General features: G+C 32.3%; 1 protein-coding gene across 3 annotated transcripts in view; it reads right to left on the bottom strand.

Annotated features, from left to right (window-relative positions):
• LOC115888622 (NFX1-type zinc finger-containing protein 1-like) overlaps positions 1 to 19566 on the bottom strand; it is a 128205-nt gene that overhangs the window by 68377 nt on the left and 40262 nt on the right. For all 3 annotated transcript variants that reach the window (XM_030908387.1, XM_030908389.1, XM_030908388.1), the window contains exons 5-7: positions 10291 to 10760; positions 9743 to 10060; positions 8694 to 8833 (exon numbers count right to left, since the gene is read on the bottom strand). In XM_030908387.1, coding sequence (XP_030764247.1) covers positions 8694 to 8833; positions 9743 to 10060; positions 10291 to 10760 — 928 coding nt within the window. The remainder of the gene's footprint in view (positions 1 to 8693; positions 8834 to 9742; positions 10061 to 10290; positions 10761 to 19566) is intronic.

Here is a 19566-nt window from a genome sequence, read left to right as displayed (position 1 = left end):
AAACTACAATAAGTATTATTATATGTATATAGTTTATGAAACCACAGCTTTCTATGGTAAAATTAAAAAAAAAAGAACAACAAACACTTTTAAAAATCAAACTTTTCTGTACGGTCTTCACCTGATTAAATAAGAAAAAATATTTTAATAGTCTTCAGACCGATTACTGTCTCTTATCTTCAAGGAGTTAGTACCGTCACAGACTAGAGAGATAGCGCGCGCACTCATATTACAGTTTTAACGCTTACAGAATTTAAAGAAAATACTGTTACGTTTTTCGTCGGTTCCGTGTGGATAGAGAGTCACAATTTATTTAACACTAATTAACAAAAACAATAAAAGACTTAAAGAACTATTTACAAACGATTTATAACTATTTATCTAGAAAGTCAACTGTACTCGTCTATTTATTTCTGTCCTCTTCAGGCTCCAGCCGCCGGTTTTTATACTCACAACTAAAGAGTTCTCGAATAATCCGTAGATCATTACGTGCATAGAGAAGGTTTCGAATGTTCTCGTATGTACTACTCCATTCTAGTGGAGATCGATTTTTCTCGAACGTTCGAATGAATCATTACGGTGTCTATTCTTTAATGCGATATTAAGGTCATATGGGGGCGGGACATTTTAGCTAGTTAGGTTATGCCGAGTCCACACGGGTCCGCAACAATACCAAGGAAGAAACTTCTAAAGTGAAAAACGGCTTTAAATATACAAAATTAATTTTGTACCCGTTCCTAGATTTTATACATGTTCTACTTAATATACTCTACAATTTCTACGCACTTTCTACATACACGTAGAAAATTAATTTTACAAGTAGGGAAAAGCGTGTACAATGAGGAAAATGCATGTTTTTAAATAATGGTTTTAAAAAATAGTTCATATAATTACAAATTGAACAAAAAAAAATCGTTGATATCGGTTAAGAAATGCCTCTAATATAAAATAATTAAATATTGTTAATTTAAATGGCCGGGCAAACGCTCTCTACCGCGCCTTGCCGCTGTGACGTCACCTGCCGTTCTTCTGGTTGAGTGGAGCCAGACGCGTGTTTATTTTACCCAGTTTGCTTTTAAACGCTGTTGAATCCGAGTCAAAATTTTAGTTATTTGTGTTAATTAATACATAATTAGTAATTAGTGATATTTATAAATAGTAATAGATGAACAAAAACAGAAAAAAATGGCCCAAGGCCATGAGAAGAGATGAAAAGAAAAACGTTAACTTATCCTCTATTTTTACGATTTATTGTTGTGAAGATCATTTTGATGTAAGTTCATATATTTATGTATATTGTCTTACATAAGTATATGAAATTTGAATGTACAGGGTTATTCATTATATTTTGACACCCACATACAGCCTTAACTGCAAGTTTTAGAAGAAAACATTAAATAAAAAAGTTGCATGGTTTTTCATATACTCTCTTTTAAAATTAATTCTAGTTATACAGGGTGTCTCAAAAAAGGTGGTCCAGAAAATTGTAGGTATTTTTCGCATTTCAACTGTCAATATTTCGTAAACATTTGAAGATAGGTATAGGATATTATACATGAAATATATCTAGAATATCTAGAAATTTCTGAAGAATCCAAAAATATATAGGGTGTTTCGCTTAAAAAAGTAACTTAATTTTGGCGTTTGCTTATGGGACATCTTGTATAATATTTTCATTACTGATAAACAATTTATTTCCTATAATTTCGTAAAAAAAAATCTTTAAAAATAACAAGAGTAAGGGGGTGTCAATATATAAAAAAACTTTCTTTTTCACGCTATGCTCTGGAGTTATTTTTCCACGTAATAAACAAATATTTTTGTTTTTTTTCACTTCTACATAACCTACAGCATTATCTCCATACGTCTCCCTACCTGATCTGAAAAATAAGTTTATAACATTAATTTATAACTATATAAAAGTTCGTAACAGTAGGTACCTACTTATACTTAAATATGCCTCAGTACTACAAAGTGTTATATACCTCTCTGTTTTTTTCCTCGTAATTCAGCACCAATAAATTGGGAATTTGTATTTATAAAAGCAGCCAACATAAAAGCATCGACTTTTGGCAAGTTATCTGATTGTGCTTTTACAAACCCGGAATCTGCCATTACTTAAAAAATTCTCAGAACGCACAACACATACAAAGAATAACTGCACAAAAAAGCATAATAAGCTCCTTCAATCAACGCTAAAAGCAACAAAAATGTCTTAGAACGCCACCTAAGTACGTACATAAACGGAACACGTCTGACTGCTGCTGGCCATCACGCGTCGACGAGAACGGCGGGTGACGTCAGACCAATAGAATATTGTTTCAATTTGCGAGGCGTCGCGTCGTTTGCGTTATCCATAGTATTTTAGTGGCCCGTTTTATAAAATTGTGGTACTGCTTTCAAGAAAAAAGTTTTTTTTTACATTTATACATATTTATTCTGATAAATTGAACAGTTTCTGGCGAAAAATAAAATATATGCATCTTCCTCATTGTAACGCGGTATGTAACTGTTACCATAACTTTTTTAAATTCAATTACATAAATCTGGCACCGTGTCATTTAATCAATTTCAAGATTCTAACGACAGTTGAGACTTGTGCAATGGTGCAGTGACATAACAATAGAGGTGTATCTATTTATCGACCCAAAAGTAAAATTTAAGCCTTTTTATCAGTTTTTAAATAAATAACATATCTGATATTTTACAGTCAATGTAGGTACATACTTCTGTAGCCTATGTATGTACCGGGTGGCCAACTAAGAATGGACGCCGGCTGTATCTCAGAAACTACTTATCGTACAACTTTGGGTAAAAAATTCTAATAAGTAAATCGACCAAGAGAAATCGCTGGAAATTATTTTCAAGTACGAAAAATGTCCGCTAGATGGCGTTTCTCTGATAGCCAATCAGAAAACAGGGGTTTTATCAAAAATATGCAGGTGAACAGGTATTTTAAATGTTACTATTGTAATCATCGAGAAATTTCTAATTTTATTAATATAGAGTATTTTGCTCTATCTCATAAAATAAAGTGGTGGGGGAAGGTTAAATCTGTTTTTATTAAAATAAGGATAACTCTGGTTTAGGTTACGCGATTTAAACAAACTAGGGCTCGTTTAAAAGAGCGTTTCTTTCTTAATGATCTCCAGTATAAATTTTGTTTCCATAATTTTTTTCGTGGTAGCTAGAGGGAGCTGTTTGACATCATAACAGATATTACGCTTTTGCATAAAAAAAATAAATAGGAGGCTATATTTCTCTTTGCACAGTTAAATAGAGCACAAAATTTCCAAAATATCAGCGCAAACCGCAACTTTCTATCTTCTCTCTAACCGGAGATATTAAAACAACAAATCATATTAGGCTCCCCCTTAGGATTATACAGGGTGTCCCAGAAACGAGTGCAGATATTTTAAGGGGTGGTAGATCTGGTCAAAATAAACATATTTTCTCTTTACCATTTTTAAAATAAATTGAAAATAACCGAGTTATTTAACTTTGAAAATTTAAAAAAATAATCGCAACATTTTGAGAACCGCCGACAGATATCGCCAACTACATCCAATTACCCGGATCAAGCCCGGATTTCAGTTAATTCGACGCACTGTGTTGCCATAGGGACAAGAAAGTATATGTTAAAAGTAAGTCATAAAATCACAGCACCTGAGGAGTTTGCAGAGATGCATTACATTTTTAAGATTGTGATATTATTACATAAAATAAATTAAAAGTTAAATGTTTAATAATGTGTTAAAAAATGTTTTAAAAAAGTTAAATTAAAAAACTTACCCAACATTAAAAAAAATACTTATGACAGATCGATGTAACTGTGACAGTTCTCTTTTTCGATATACACTTAATTAAAATACACTTCACTGTGCTGCTTTACTTATAAATGCTATTATAATAACTACTAAAATAACAGTCCCTATTTTTAACACATTATTTTCTTATAGGCCTCATCACAATTTGAACCACTGATTTACAAAACACCTTGAAAAGCACACATTACTTTGAATACCTTTCTGAATGAATAAATGTTGAGAATTATTGTCTCTAACCGCCACTTTCCGAACTACTTTCAATCTAAGAAAATACATGTTTCACTCAACAATTTTAAATACGTATTTTGTTTTTTCGCTATTTTTTCCATGTATTTCAACAATTCCATCAACAGCCCAACCGTCGCGTCGGCCGTCGGCCAAGAGAGCGGCGCATCACTGGTAACTGCTCCTTTGTCGCGCCGCCGTGTCGAGCTTGCGTCATGCGAGGTTGCCGTAGTTTCAACAATTCAAATTCAAGACACTCGAAGCAATCAAATTCTTATTAGATTTTAAAAATAAAACAGAAAAACATGAAAGGAAACAAACAAAACACAAATGAATTGGTTATGGATAAGGTCACAAAAAAGAAATTTCTAAAATGTTTATCGTAATTCAGAATTCAATACATCGAAAACAGCCCGACGAATAATCAATTCATTTTTGTTTTATTTATTTCCTTTCATGTTTCTCTGTTTTATTTTTAAAATTTAATACGAATTTGATTGCTTCGAATGTCTTGAATTTGAAATTGTTGTAACTACGGCAACGTTGTTTAACATCGTCGTCTGACGCAAGCCCGCAACGACGGCGCGACGACCGGCGACTCATAGGACCAGTTCACACGCGGCATTTCTTGGCTCACGGTTAGGCTGTCGATGGAATTGTCGAAATACATCGAAAAAATAGCGAAAAAACAAAATACGTTGTCAATAATTGTTGAGTGAAACATGTATTTTCTGAGTGAAAGTAGCCCCACACATTCATAGCAAACAAAAACGGCACAACTGCACCAACTGCATCAACTACATCGACTGCATTCATGCTGATGAAATTGCAACAAATGCAATTTCATCACGATGTGTCCCCTAACATAACTGGCAATTCATTTCTTAGAAATTATGGATAGTTCATTTCATTCAGACAACTAAAAAGGTCCAATCATTCGCCATCCTAGAATTCCTGCCTAAACATTTACGGACCAACAGTCTTGGTGCTGAACTACTTGCACCATTATTATATATATATATATATATATATATATATATATATATATATATATATATATATATATATATATATATATATATATATATATATATATATATATATATATATATATATATATATATATATATATATATATATATATATATATATATATATATATATATATATATATATATATATATATATATATATATATATATATATATATATATATATATATATATATATATATATATATATATATATATATATATATATATATATATATTATATATATATATCACCTTTCATATAGCACCGAAGCCGAAGGTGCGAATCTTAACAATATGCACTATTGGTCTAAATAATGGTGCAAGTAGTTCAGCACCAAGACTGTTGGTATATATATATATACACCTTTCATATAGCAGCGAAGCCGAAGGTGCGAATCTTAACAATATGCACTATTGGTCTAAATAATGGTGCAAGTAGTTCAGCACCAAGACTGTTGGTCCGTAAATGTTTAGGCAGGAATTCTAGGATGGCGAATGATTGGACCTTTTTAGTTGTCTGAATGAAATGAACTATCCATAATTTCTAAGAAATGAATTGCCAGTTATGTTAGGGGACACATCGTGATGAAATTGCATTTGTTGCAATTTCATCAGCATGAATGCAGTCGATGTAGTTGATGCAGTTGGTGCAGTTGTGCCGTTTTTGTTTGCTATGAATGTGTGGGGCTTCTTGGATACCACTTACTTTAGTAGATAGAGACGCGGCATATTCCCATGGCCATCTTGAAAAGCGCACATTACTTTGAATACCTTTCTGAATGAATAAATGTTGAGAATTATTGTCTCTTATCGCCACTTTACGAACTACTAAGCCGAAGGTGCGAATCTTAACAATATGCACTATTGGTCTAAATAATGGTGCAAGTAGTTCAGCAAGTAGTAATAATGGTGCAAGTAGTTCATATATATACGTAACCAATAACTAACACAAAACAACAGGTAAAACACGAAAACAAGTGAAATCAAGGACTAACTTGGATTAATAACTAATAACCTGTAATGACGTTACATGAAATAAACCCCTAGTTTTCGGCCATACGAAATTCGGCCGTTTTCTGTGAAAAGCAATACGGCGGCGGAACAAAAGTCCTCGAAATTTTATTAAAATTATTGATTTTATATACATTTTATTAAAATTATCGATTTTCGGACATTTTAATATGAGAACTACCTACTACCTACGTATAATTAACCAAGAAATTCGTAACAATTATATGGATGGATGATAATGCTACATAAACACGTTTGAATATTTATGACGTTATTTTTTTAAGAAAACGCCCGAAATTCGCATGCATGAAAACTGAACTTAAACGTTTTGATATTTTGACATAACTAACTTACCTCTTTTTGTTTCCTAGCCTACTACTATAATTTTAAGACTATATAATCCTAAGCGGCAGCCTAACATGATTTGTTCTCTTAATATCTCCGGTTAGAGAGAAGATAGAAAGTTGCGGTTTACGCTGATACTTTTTTGAAATTTTGTGCTCTATTTAACTATGCAAAGAGAAATATAGCCTCCTATTTAATTTTTTTATGCAAAAGCGTAATATCTGTTATGATGTCAAACAGCGCCCTCTAGCTACGACGAAAAAAAAAATATGGAAACAAAATTTATACTGGAGATCATTAAGGAAGAAAAGCGCTTTTAAACGAGCCCTAGTTTGTTTAAATCGGGTAACCCAAACCAGAGTTATCCTTATTTTAATAAAAGCAAATTTAAAATTCCCCCACCACTTTATTTTATGAGATAGAGAAACAGAAAAATACTCTATATCAAATAAATTACAAATTTCTCGATGATTACAATAGTAATATTTAAAATACCTGTTCACCTGCATATTTTTTAGAAAAACCCTGTTTTCTGATTGGCTATCACAGAAACGCTCTCTAGCGGACATTTTTCGAATTTGAAAATAATTTCCAGCGATTTATCTTGGTCGATTTACTCATTAGAATTTTTTTCCCAATGTTATACGATAAGTAGTTTCTGAGATACAGCCGGCTGAGATATAGTTGGCCACCCGGTACGTCTAACATGGTATTTGCAGTTTAAGATAAGGTTGTCGTTCCGGTTTTGTAATTTCAATAAATGTGTAGGGATGTCAGCTCGGTACAATTGTAACAATGGCGAAGGATATATTTGTAACATGTTACAAATTGTATCTAATTATTATAAATAATATACAGGGTGGTCCGAACTGTATTCCGGAAGCTTCGGGAGCATATTCTATAGATAAAAATAACTAAAAATGTTCGTATAAATGTATGTCCTAAAATGGCTTAGTTTTGGAGATACAGGGTGTGGAAGTTTTATTTTTATTTTGATTTTTTTCAAATAATTAACGTCGATATTTGGATGAAAATTGGAGTCTGGGAGTTTTTCGACATGACAAATTTGATTTTGACGTCAATATGACTCCTATATGTAGAGGACGCCATCTACATGTGTTTAAACTGGTTTGAAAAAAATATATATATTTACGACGTTTTTTACGTAAAAAATATCTCTTGGCAAAAATCGCTACGAGTAATCGTTCTGGAGATATTTGGAATCGAAATTATCAATACCTGTCATCATGGACTTAAATTAAACATGTTTACTAAATAGTTATTAGACTGAAATCATTTGAAAAGATTTTGTGTGAAAAGTTCAACAGAAACGGTTTTATCATCATTTTTTCGAAGAAAAATTTATGATTAATTTAAAAAAAAAGTTCCCAAATTTATCATTTCAGTCAAATAACTATCTAGTCAACATATTTATTTTTTGTCAATAATGACATGTATTGACTACTTATTCCATTCTAAATATCTTGAGAACGGTGGCTCGTAGCGATTTTTACCAAGAGACATATCTAACGTAAAAAATCACGGAAATGTATATTTTTTCACTCAGTAGTTTTATACAGGTACGAACTAAAAGTTATTACTCTTCAAAACAGTTAAAACACATGTATAGGTGGCGCCCCCTACAAATAGGAGTCATATTGACATCAAAATCAAATTTCTCATGTCAATAAACTCCAATAAGACACCAATTTTCATACAAATATTGACGTTACTTCAGAAATTATTTGGAAAAAATCGAAATAAAAATGAAACTTCTACATCCTGTATCTCCGAAACTAAGCAATTTAGGAACTTTTTTACTTATTTTTATCTGCAAAATCTGAATATGCTGCCAAAGTTTCCGGAATACAGTTCGAACCACTCTGTATATATTTGTACATCAAAATATCATTATTATTTTTTATGACGTAAAATAAGGTTTCGGCAAATTTCCGCTAACGTCCGGTCCGTTAGATAACGTGCTCCGTAAACGCTACCTTAAAAACTGTCATAATTGTCAAAACTGTCGTAAGTGTCAGCATGAGAACTTTCTACACTGCTGGAGCTACGGCCGGCCACTACTATTATTTGAACAAAAGTATTTTTAGAAATAGTTTAAACCAATCTGAATTAAAATAATGTTTACGATAAACTTAATAACTGCATTAATAAGTACTCTCTTTGCATCACTAAAGGTGATATAGAATTAAATAAAAAAGTGATTATTTAAGACTAACTATTATAAATTTACCTTAAATGATCTCTGAGCTTATCCAAATAATAAAAATAAATTAGCCATCTTCTAGCTGGTGGCACAGATTCTGGATGTTGTAAATTAACCAACGGTGGCATTCTTCTATCTCTTTGATATGAATAGTTACTTAAATGAGTCTAAGAAAATAATTAGACAATATCAATAAATAGTATTATACCGATTTGGTCATCGAAACTGTGCGGTCTGGATTTCAACGTGTAAAGCTTGATTTTCATGCATCCGTTGTCCGACGATAAGTTGACACGATATTTATTTTATTGGTAGAATTTAAAGACTTTGATTGGTTAGAAAATAACGCAGTTTTTAAATTTATTGCATTTTCATGCCTCCGTTTATCGGATATACGTTGGTGTTATTTTATATTTTCGTTTCCATAATGATTTTGCTATTTTACTTATATTTTTATTATTTATGATTAAATTTGTCAAAAAAGTGTCAAAACGTCCGTTATGGTATGAACGGGTCCGTTGACGGGCTGAAGTAAAATATTTACGGATGAAAAGTGGCGCGAAAACGCTATGAACAATCAGGGCACCGTCGGACCAACGTACCAACGTATAACGGATGCATGAAAATCAAGCTTAAGACAGTGATGTAGACAGCTTAATGGAAAATCAAATGTATTAAAAAGGGATAAAAATTTGCTCGACACATTTCTTCTATGCGGTATTACCGGTTTTTGCATCAAAATTTCAAACCGCACAATTTACGCGTTTACGAAAAATGTTGCATTTAGGGTTGGAAATCCATTTTTCACTATTAGTTACTCATTTTACTACAGCTGTAATAGATTATATTTAATGTAGATATATTCTCATCATTTCAGTAGTATACATGAAAGTTTTTAAAATAACTTATATTTTTCTACACACATTTTCCTACAAACGTAAAAAAACGGCAACACTGTACGCCGCTTTTGATTTTGTCTCTCTGTCTGTCAACCGTTCATTTATATTATTCTCTGTCACGCTCATTAAAATCCAGACCACATAAATTGGATTACCAGCAGGGTATAGTACACAAACCTCCAAATACTCAATAGTCGATTGAATGTCATAAATTTCAGCTTCGAGCTGTTCAATTTTAATCACTGATTCTGAAGTAGACTCAGGGCATTTTTTAATTAAATTTAAGGTCGCATCCAATGCCGTCAACTCTTCCTTGAGTTCTTTCAAACAAAGCAAAGGCTCTGGTATAAAACAGGTCTCTTTTTCAATATCACCAAATTTATCGAACTCGGCCATCAATGCGTCAAGTGCAATTCTACGGTCATCGTCATCAGAAGCATATAGATTGTCTACTTCATTTTCGTTATTTGACATCTTTTGTGCAGTTCCCATAACCTATATTTAAAGCCACTTTTAAATAACATTGGAAAACACTAGGTAACAAAAAATCGCAAATGCCATTCAACGTGTTATTGTGTTGATATTACATTAAATTATTGCTCCATTTCTATACAGCCTCTTAGCCAGATGTATGGTATAGATTGGTATTGAACTGGATGTATATAATATGTATACGTGTAATGTAATATCACTGAGTGATGGAAATTCCGCAAATAAATACTTACTAACGGAGTAGTTCTCTTTAAAGGGTTTATACGTTTTCCCTCCAATAACCATTGCAAAATATCATCTTCTTCTAAATGCTCTGCAAACCAGGTGTCGTTGAAATCTTCAATAACCCGAAAGTTCCGAAAATCTATTATAGCATCTTTGGAAGCAATTTGATCTAATAACCGTTTAATTGATTTTAACACATCCATATAAACGTTAACTTCGTGTTTGCGGAATTGCAAGTACTTGTAAGAAACAGCCGACCAACCCGACTCCGCATGCCTGGTACGTCTATGCGCCAAATTAAATTTTTTCAGTTGTTGGTTTTTAGATTGTCCTCCCACTCTTATTATGTCTTCGGTAAATGGAAGTATTCCTTCAAGAAATTGATCCAAAGCATGGTTTGTTAAGCAAATGACCAGTATTGGTGAATTCTTATACCATGCCGTATGGTTGTACAATAACGTATGGGCTATTTTAAGACCTAAAATTGTTTTGGTACTTAAACTTGGCAGTAGGAAGCTTATTGAAATTTGTGGATATTAGTTACACAATTTGTTTTAATATAGAAAAAAAAGATAAAGGGATAAAAGTTTTTAAAAAAAATGTCGCTTGTATCAAATAAATACACACATCAAAATGGTTTACGGGACAAAGTTAAAATTTTGTGTTTTCTGTTGGAGAGCAAAATTGTCGACAGAATGTCTTTGTTCATACTAAAAATAAAAACATTTAATTTTAATCACAGATACTTTCTACGGCGGCCCCCAAAAAAAAGAAAGTTATTTAATTTACTATTAGGAAAAAAATCTAATACAATGTATGACCCCCATATACATATAATCTATATACGGATTATCGCCTATCCTTGCAATGCGTTGGAGTTGAAGCCGAGTTAGAGACAACTAGATAACCGGTCCATGTATATTTCACATAAGTTCGTCTGTTAGGCAGACACTGGCGCAATAGCGCAACTCCAAAATTCCGAATATCGATTAGCCCTTACTCTGAGAATTAGCCAATTGTCGAACGGGAGCGCAAACGAAAGCCGTACGAAGTTGGACGAAGCCGTACGAATGAACAGCTGGTGCTAGCGGCTAGTCTCTTATTGGTCTAGTTGTCGGATAATTCAAAATCCAGGCTTGCGCACTACGCTTGAGCAGGCCTACCTGAACGACTTATGCAAATTCCTTCAGAGGACTTATACAGGGTGTCCCAGAAATAAGTGCAAGTATTTTAACTGGTAGTATAAAAATAAATTTATCTAGAGGTCATTGATATTTACTATAAACTAACTAAATATTTTTGAATGTTATTTTATTTTTTTATTCTTTGACACTGTAAACATTTATAAATGTTTATTTTAAACAATAAGACTGACAATGTTAATTGTATAATGTTTTGTATTCTCTTTTGTTTGTTTGTTTGTTTACTTTACCTTTGTCTACAAATTGTAATTTTTTTTGACAATAAAGGCATTTATTTATTTATTTATAGTTCAACCCCAGACACACGCCTATGAGGTTTTTTCGCGAAAAAAAACAATTGAAAATTCGAAATTTTTTGAAAATTGTTTTAGAATTTATTTTTAGTTTTAAGTTAAAAAACATCATTTCTTGATAATATGGCAACATAGGTATTAGACTAAATTTACAAGAAAGACAAGCGGTTCTCAAAATTTTAGCAAAAAATCATTTTTTTTTGGAAAATTTCAAAGTACACCGTTATTTTGGACTTATTTGAAAAAGGATAAAGAGAAAATATGTTTCTTTTATCGAGATCTACCACCCCTTAAAATATTTGCACTTATTTCTGGGACACCCTGTATACACATTTCACTGGCTCGGCTTCACAGAATGTAGTTTGGAGACAATCTGGTTACTTTATAAATCCATGATGACCGCCCCTATTATTTTTGACAGCTATACATCGGCCAAGCATACTTCTAATTAAATTGTCTGTCTCGTTTTAGTCAATTTGTTGCCACTCCTCTTTAAACAATTTTCCAGTTCCGTTCTGGTTTGCAACACGCTATTGCACGATTCATAACACCTCTTTGCAATATATTCCATACATGCTCTAGAGAATATAAGTTAAGAGATTGGGCAGGCCACGGCAAGAGAGTAATATTGTGGTGATTCAAAAAAACTCCTAGGGTTCTCGCTACATGCCGGCGTGCATTCTCTTGCATTAGAATAAATTCTTCCCTGCTTCGCGCTGCCTGAGAAAGAACAATGGTTTCAAAAATTGTGTCACGATAAGCAACAGCAGCTGTTAGAAACCCCTCGACGAAAACGAGATCAGTCCGTCAGCCTATACTAGGGTTGCCACCTGTCTTTTTTTGAAATGGACGAACCCAGTCTTGTTCTTCCCAATTAACATGATCTTCGGCCCGTTCTAATCTCCTTTCCCGATTTCTACGTGTCAAACAGGACGGCGGGCATGCAATCTATCTTCATGCAATCTGTTCCTCACAGTTTGGGCACTGCCAAAGCCATTATCTAACGACAAGCCGTGAGGTAAGCAATCTGGCAACAGGTTGTTTAGTCCGCTGGTTACGATTTCTGTGGTTAGGTTCTTATCGATTTTTCCCAAATTAGGAGGTGTAAACAACCAACTCGAGGTGAGTTGGTTGAATAATTTAAACATTTTGTATTCTGGAATCTTGCTTCATAAAAAGTGTTCGTTATTCATATTTGATAAAAATATTATTAACTTTAGATACCTAGACATTGCTGTGTACCTCAAATTATAGCTACTTTGAAACATGAAGGAATGAAAACGACATTTTCTTTTCCAAAAGAGCAACATATTCGACAAAAAGGGATAATTTTGAATTCTCCAATAGTTCTGTAGTTTGTGAGAAACATTTCTAAAAATCCGGGATAATAAGAGTTGAAACCTAAAAATAAAGAAGGGGTTTTGGGCGAATTCCCACTCAAAAGGTCAAGATTATATTATGTGAAGGTGCAGAGGACATTTTTCCTAATCAACCCAAACACTTGTCAAAACCTCTAACAACTTTTTGAGCTGACCCTGAAACAAGAAGGAAGAGAAATTTAGGAAAATAACAGGAAACTTTTTAATTGAAAAGTCACAAAATAAATAGTTTTTGCTGAATTTCTTGAAACTTTTGAGTCAAAAGTGTGTTTGGAACTGTGGAATTTTAAAGTTAAAGATGGGAAAGTTTTTTTTTCTATTGAATGTGTGTATGGATGACTTAGACAGTGAAGATAGTGTTAATGTTGTGTCGAGTATCATTATTGACAGTACATTTACTGTACAAATGTTTATCGGAAACTGTGAACTAACAGTACGTGAGCTGAGATGGATTCTACCTGAGGACAAGAAACTGAGCCGATGGTCACAATTGGACAATTTACTTGCTAGATCAAGTTACCATAAATAGGTATTTAATAAAAATAAAAGATGTTTTTTTTGTAATTCTTGTGTGGTCTCTTTTTTTACTCATTTCTCCTATAACAATCTATTTAAAAACTATTTTTATCAAAGCTATTTGTGGAAACCTAGATATAGTAAGGACTTGGTACTGTTTTGTGTAAAATTTTTGTCTTCATCTCGAAGCCAAACCGCTTTCCGCTTTGTTTCGTTAACTTATTTTCTCATATTTTGTCGATCGCCACCATGAACCATGAAAACAAAAGTTAGGTTAAGTTATGCCGGACCATTTAAATTGAAATATGAGACGTTGCCTTTTTAACTTCACGGCTTGTCGTTAGACAATACAGATGGCTTTGGCACTGCCATTTAGTTGGTGAACATTTTGCATCTTATTTATTTGAGTAGCTGTAAGGTTTGGATTCCGAACTGCTAGAATCCGGATGATTCTGTGAATGTGTTTTCCCTCACTTCACCGGTCTCCCTAGAAAGTAGCCACAAACGATCAATGGCACTTCTGGTTGAGTTTACTGGGGCTTCCACGTAGGTTATATTCCTTCAACTGAGATTCACGCTCAACATGATTCCTTTGCAATATTAATTAAAACTACTCACACAGGGGTAAATACAGGAATTTATTTTAGGGGTGGGGGCCAAATAAAAAGTAATGTAGAATATGCTATTTACCCCAATCTATAGATTTTAAGGGGGAGCCGGGTCCCATGGCCCCCCTCTGTATCCGCCACTGCACTCACAACTAAACACAGAGATATCAAACTGCACAGACTGAAGCAGACACAGAAGAAACTTTATTCTACGAAAAAAATGAGCCATCACAGGTACTTGGGAAATTTAACTCATTTATCAGTAAATTCAAAAAGCAACAACTAAGAAAAAAAAATAAAACCAGAACTTCTGCCTATGACTTCTGCATACCAATATTGGATCCTAAAATTCTTCTATTTACAAATACGACAATTTCAACTTGGTCCTCTAGACTATTTTGATGTGTCTATTTGACTGATGATAGATGAACTAATTTTAGTTATTTTTGCTTCTACAGGGTTGTTCACCACATACGACACGGAGTATTGTAGCTAAACGATTAGATTTTTACAAATTGTAAGTTTTGAGTTCGTTGAAGGTCTATTAGAGCTACAATTTAAAAATATTTTTACAAGATATAGAGTGTCTCAAATAAGTAAAAAATATTATAGTTGAATTTTTTTAAATGGAACACCCTGTATATTATTCTATTTTTGGATTCTACGATTGAAATAAAGGTAAATTTGATTAAGGTTTATCACACTTAAACCTTACCGTTTTTGAAATATTTTCAATTTTATGAAATTGTAGTAAAAATTTTTAAGGCTTTATTTCTCCCAGGGTATCAAAGTTTTTAGTACTAAATATTTACTGAAGATTATTTATTGATCAGATATTGTGTTGCAATAATAAAAATTTTACTACCTTATACAGAGTGTCCAAAAATTTATATTAAATAATTACTAGCTTTAAACGGCAATAACTTGTTTAATTTAAATGGAACACCCTATATATTTTACGTGAATCAGATGCACAAGTTTTGAGGTCTGAATTAACAGAGTTGTTTTTAAAAAACGATTTTATTGTTACAAACGTTCTCGACAAAGTACAGAGAGTGAAAAGTCTGCTTTGAACCGTGCAGTTCGCTTTTATATGTGACATAATGTAAAATAGGCATTCAGTATTTAATTACAATGAAATAACACTTATTTATACATATAACTCCTCCCCTGTTAAGACAAGAAAATAACGGAGTTATTTTCGGGGGTCCTCTTCTGTGGGACTGGAACATGCTGTTCTTCTTTCTTCTTTAAACATGGAAAGTACTTCTTGAGTTGTGGGTATTTTCTGAACACTAGGTATATTGCAATTATTAGACAAATGAAAATAATCGCAATATCGAAGATGACTGGTTGATAGGTTCTTTCTTCGTCTTCTTTGATCGGTGATAGTTCATTGAATTTTTCTTTTATCTCGTATATATCGTCGAAGTTGATTTTCGATAGCTTCGGAGCAATATATTCGAATTTGGACTTTGGTTTTTCAAGATTTTCTAGTTGTACCTCAGGCAGGATTAAAGGTTTTCCTTCTCTTAGTTGAACATCGTTTCTATATGTTCTTGAATCGATGGTCACTTGGCATTCGGATGGAATATTTATTAAAGTTGGTTTCTTAACATTGATGTATTGATTGATTCTGCATTGTGCATATATTCGTTCTTCTTTGCTGGCAAAGAGTAGAATTTCTTTTTGTGTAATTTGTTCAATGACGGATTCTTTTATGTCGATGTGGATCGTTGAACAGTTGAAGTTTCCGGACAGTAGTTGGATAGTGCATTCGTCTCGTGCATGGAAGTTTTCTTGACAGAAGTATTTTTCTTCCAGGAATGGACATGCTTCTTCCTCAAATTGGTATGACTGGTCTTCTTGTGCCAGGAATGGGTATTTGGGAATGAAAATATTTTGATTTAGGATAATTGGGTATAGGTGGTAAAAGGTGTATTCCTTAGATCTAATTATAGGAACGTGTATAGCGAAAATTAATTTATTTTCAGAAAATGTTACCTGTGTACCCAATAACTGATAATAGGTTAATATATTTTTAAAATTTGGAACTTCGTTATTTTTATAAATTTTTCTTAAGTAATTTAATAGTTCATTTAACTCGTAGCTTGATATGATAACGTTATGTAAGGCGTTCAACTTTGCAAACATAATCGCGTCTTCGAGATTATCGAGAAAAGTAATCAGACTCTGGCAGTCTAGATTAAGTTGCGAAACAATGCCTTGAAAATTCAAGTATGCATTTAGATTTGATATAGTTTTATCAACTGTTTGTTGGAATAGTTTCAGACTTTTTTCTAATTTTTGCTGATTTGTAGTTAGAGAAACAATTGTTTTATTATAATTATTTATTAAGTTTTTCGATAAGGAAATTTGTAAATTAGCTTCGTTTATTAAGCCTTTTTGATTTTGTTCTAGCTTATTTATAGCATTTTGATATTTTTGTCCGTCTTCAGAATCTAGTGTACCGAAAAGCCATTTAGAGGTTTTTCCTACAATATTTACTAATCCACGCTTTGTCCTAATGTGCGGATAAAGATTCTTTAATTTATTTTGTGTTGAATCGATCAAGAATTGCGTTCTTAATAAAGTACTTTCTGATAATCCATAATATGACATATGGTTAGTAACGTTTTCTTTATTTACATGATTTTTAATAAGCGAAAAGCATTGTTCTATATTAATTAATTGATTAATAATAGGGTTTATATCTATATAATGTAAAAATGTGTGCTTAGAATAAACTAACTTAGAGGTTCCTAGTTGCATAGGCAAAATAGGGTTTTTTATAGTTTTAAGTTCGATGTCCTGTGACAGAATTGTCTTCGCGTGAAGTACCAGGAATATCAGCAGGATCTGGATCTTCTTCATCGTTGTTTTCCTGAAAATTTGATTTTTTCTTTACCTTAGGTTTTCTAGCTAGGCTTTTATGATATGTTCCTTTATTTGTTATTAATTTAATTTGATCTTCTTTTTCGATCGTTGCCTTTTTAAATTTAGGTTGATCTTTTCCTCTAGCTTTCGTTTTTATATAAACTACATCTGATTTAAGGAATTCAGGTGGATCTTGTCTTTTCTCATTTCGTTTTGTTATAATTAATTCCTTAGTTCTTGCGTTTATACTTTGAATATTTCTATAAAGATCTTCAGCTTGTTCTTTATGTTTTTGTATATAATTTGATCTATTATTTCGTCATTTAAATCGAATGGGTCAGTGTTATTTATATGCCCTTTAATTATTTCAAAAGGTGTATGTTTTGTTACGCTATGAATTGAATTATTATATCCTAATATAGATCGTTTTATTAATTGACTGGGACTAAGATTTGGATGATCACTTTTTAGACATCTATAATGTTCGATTAGAGATGAGTGAAATCTCTCTACAGGTGAGTTTGATGTACTATTTTTCGGTGTTGTATAGTGTATCTCAATTTTATAGAGTTTACAAAAATCTTCTACTTCCTTGTTTTTGAACTCGGTTCCACAATCGGTTGTTATTTTCAAAGGTAAACCGTGATGGGTTATAAAAGTGTATAGATTTTCGATTATCGTAGGACCTGTTAAAGCGTTTAAATGATATGCTTGTCCATATCTAGAAAAAGCATCTATAATTGTTAAAAAGCTCTCATTTGATATTTTAAATGTATCAATATGGATTTGTTCGAAAGGTTTCGATGTTGTAGGTGTTAAATTAAATTTTACGATGGGTGGACTTCGATCGTACTTATTTTTCTGACAAGTCTCACAATTGTTTACGTAGTTTTCAATATCTTCGCTCATTTTTGGCCAGTAAAATTTTGATGTTAAAGCGTTTTTCATTTCATTGATACCGCGATGACAAGTTTTTGTCGTGTGGACATTTCAAGTTTTTCTTTTTGTTCGTTTAATGTTTCGATATCGTTTAGAAATTTACTACACTGAATAAAATTAAATGCAGTATTTTTAAATAATTTTTGTAAAGTAATGATAAAATTTCTAGCTATTAATTGATCTTTAAAATACATAGCATAGGTTTGTTTGGGGTCAATAAATTCTTTGAGAAATTTTACAAAGTTTTCTGTTGATCGGCGTTGTGATATAGTTACATATATTCGAGTATTTTTGAATATTTGTTCGTGTCTACATTTTATATTATCGATCTCTCCGTAGGTGAATATTACTTGATTTTTATAAGTGTTTAATGAACGTTCTGAAATAGGGAGACCTATTATTGGTTCTTCTAGAGAGGTATGACGTGTTTCTAGATCAGTTGATTCTTTTTTCTTTATAGGATTTGGTGGTCTTATTTGTATATCTGAGTGGATAATTATTTTTGGTTTAGGTTTTATTCCTAATATTTCTTCTAATTCTTTTTCTTCTATATCAGGTAAACTTTCTCTATTTTTTATTAATTCTTCGATTACTTCGTCAATATCTCCTGGGTTATTATCGATTGATTCTGTCTCTAAGGCGTTTAACTCTTGATTATTTATTGGTATTCTTGATAACGCATCGGCTGCTTGATTTTGTTTGCCTTTTTTGTATTTGATATTGTAATCGAACTCTTCTTTTGGTCGAGTTATAATTTCTCCTTGAAAAATATTAACTGGAACTTTTTTTATTAGTTTTTCGTGAGGGTTTATAGAAAAAGAAAAATTTATTTCTTCCGGTTGGCGATATTTGAACGGTATTTCGACAAAATTGTTTATTAATCTTTTATTAGTTAAATCGATATTTAAGTTCATATTTATTAAGTCTTTTAAACCTATAACTCCATCGAAATAATCGTGGAAATCAAATAAAATAAATTTAATTTTTGATTTCTTCCAAATTCCGGGAATGAGAGGTCAGCTTGATATTTTGTTGATTTTTGACCAATAGCTGTTTTGATTATATTGGTTGTTTGATAGATACAGTTCGGGAAAAAGTTTTCTACAATAGATGGTTTTAAAATAGAGCGCGAGCTTCCGGTATCGATTAATAATTTTAACTTAGGATGTTTTATTTCTACATACGGAAGAGCGTTACTTGAACAGATGTTTATTTCTATCATGTTTTTCCTTCTTTCTGGCTGGGTTTCCGAAAATTTCCTCTTGTGCAGGATTTTTGTTCCTCAACAACTTTCTCGTATTCGGGTTCCTGTTGAAATTCTTCTTCCAAACTATGAACAGGGTATTCTTCAGAATATTGGTTTTCGTATTCGTCATAATTGTTATAATCGGTATAATTATAGTTTTGTTCATAGGGATGCGTATTTGTTGTGTCTTGGTACGCATAATTATTCATATCTTCGTTGTAATC

The sequence above is a fragment of the Sitophilus oryzae genome, unplaced genomic scaffold, assembly GCF_002938485.1.
Source record: "Sitophilus oryzae breed Bouriz unplaced genomic scaffold, Soryzae_2.0 scaffold_803_pilon_pilon, whole genome shotgun sequence".
Classification (NCBI taxonomy): domain Eukaryota; kingdom Metazoa; phylum Arthropoda; class Insecta; order Coleoptera; family Curculionidae; genus Sitophilus; species Sitophilus oryzae.
Note: the sequence above shows the minus strand (reverse complement) of the source record. Positions and strands in the feature narration are given on the sequence as shown.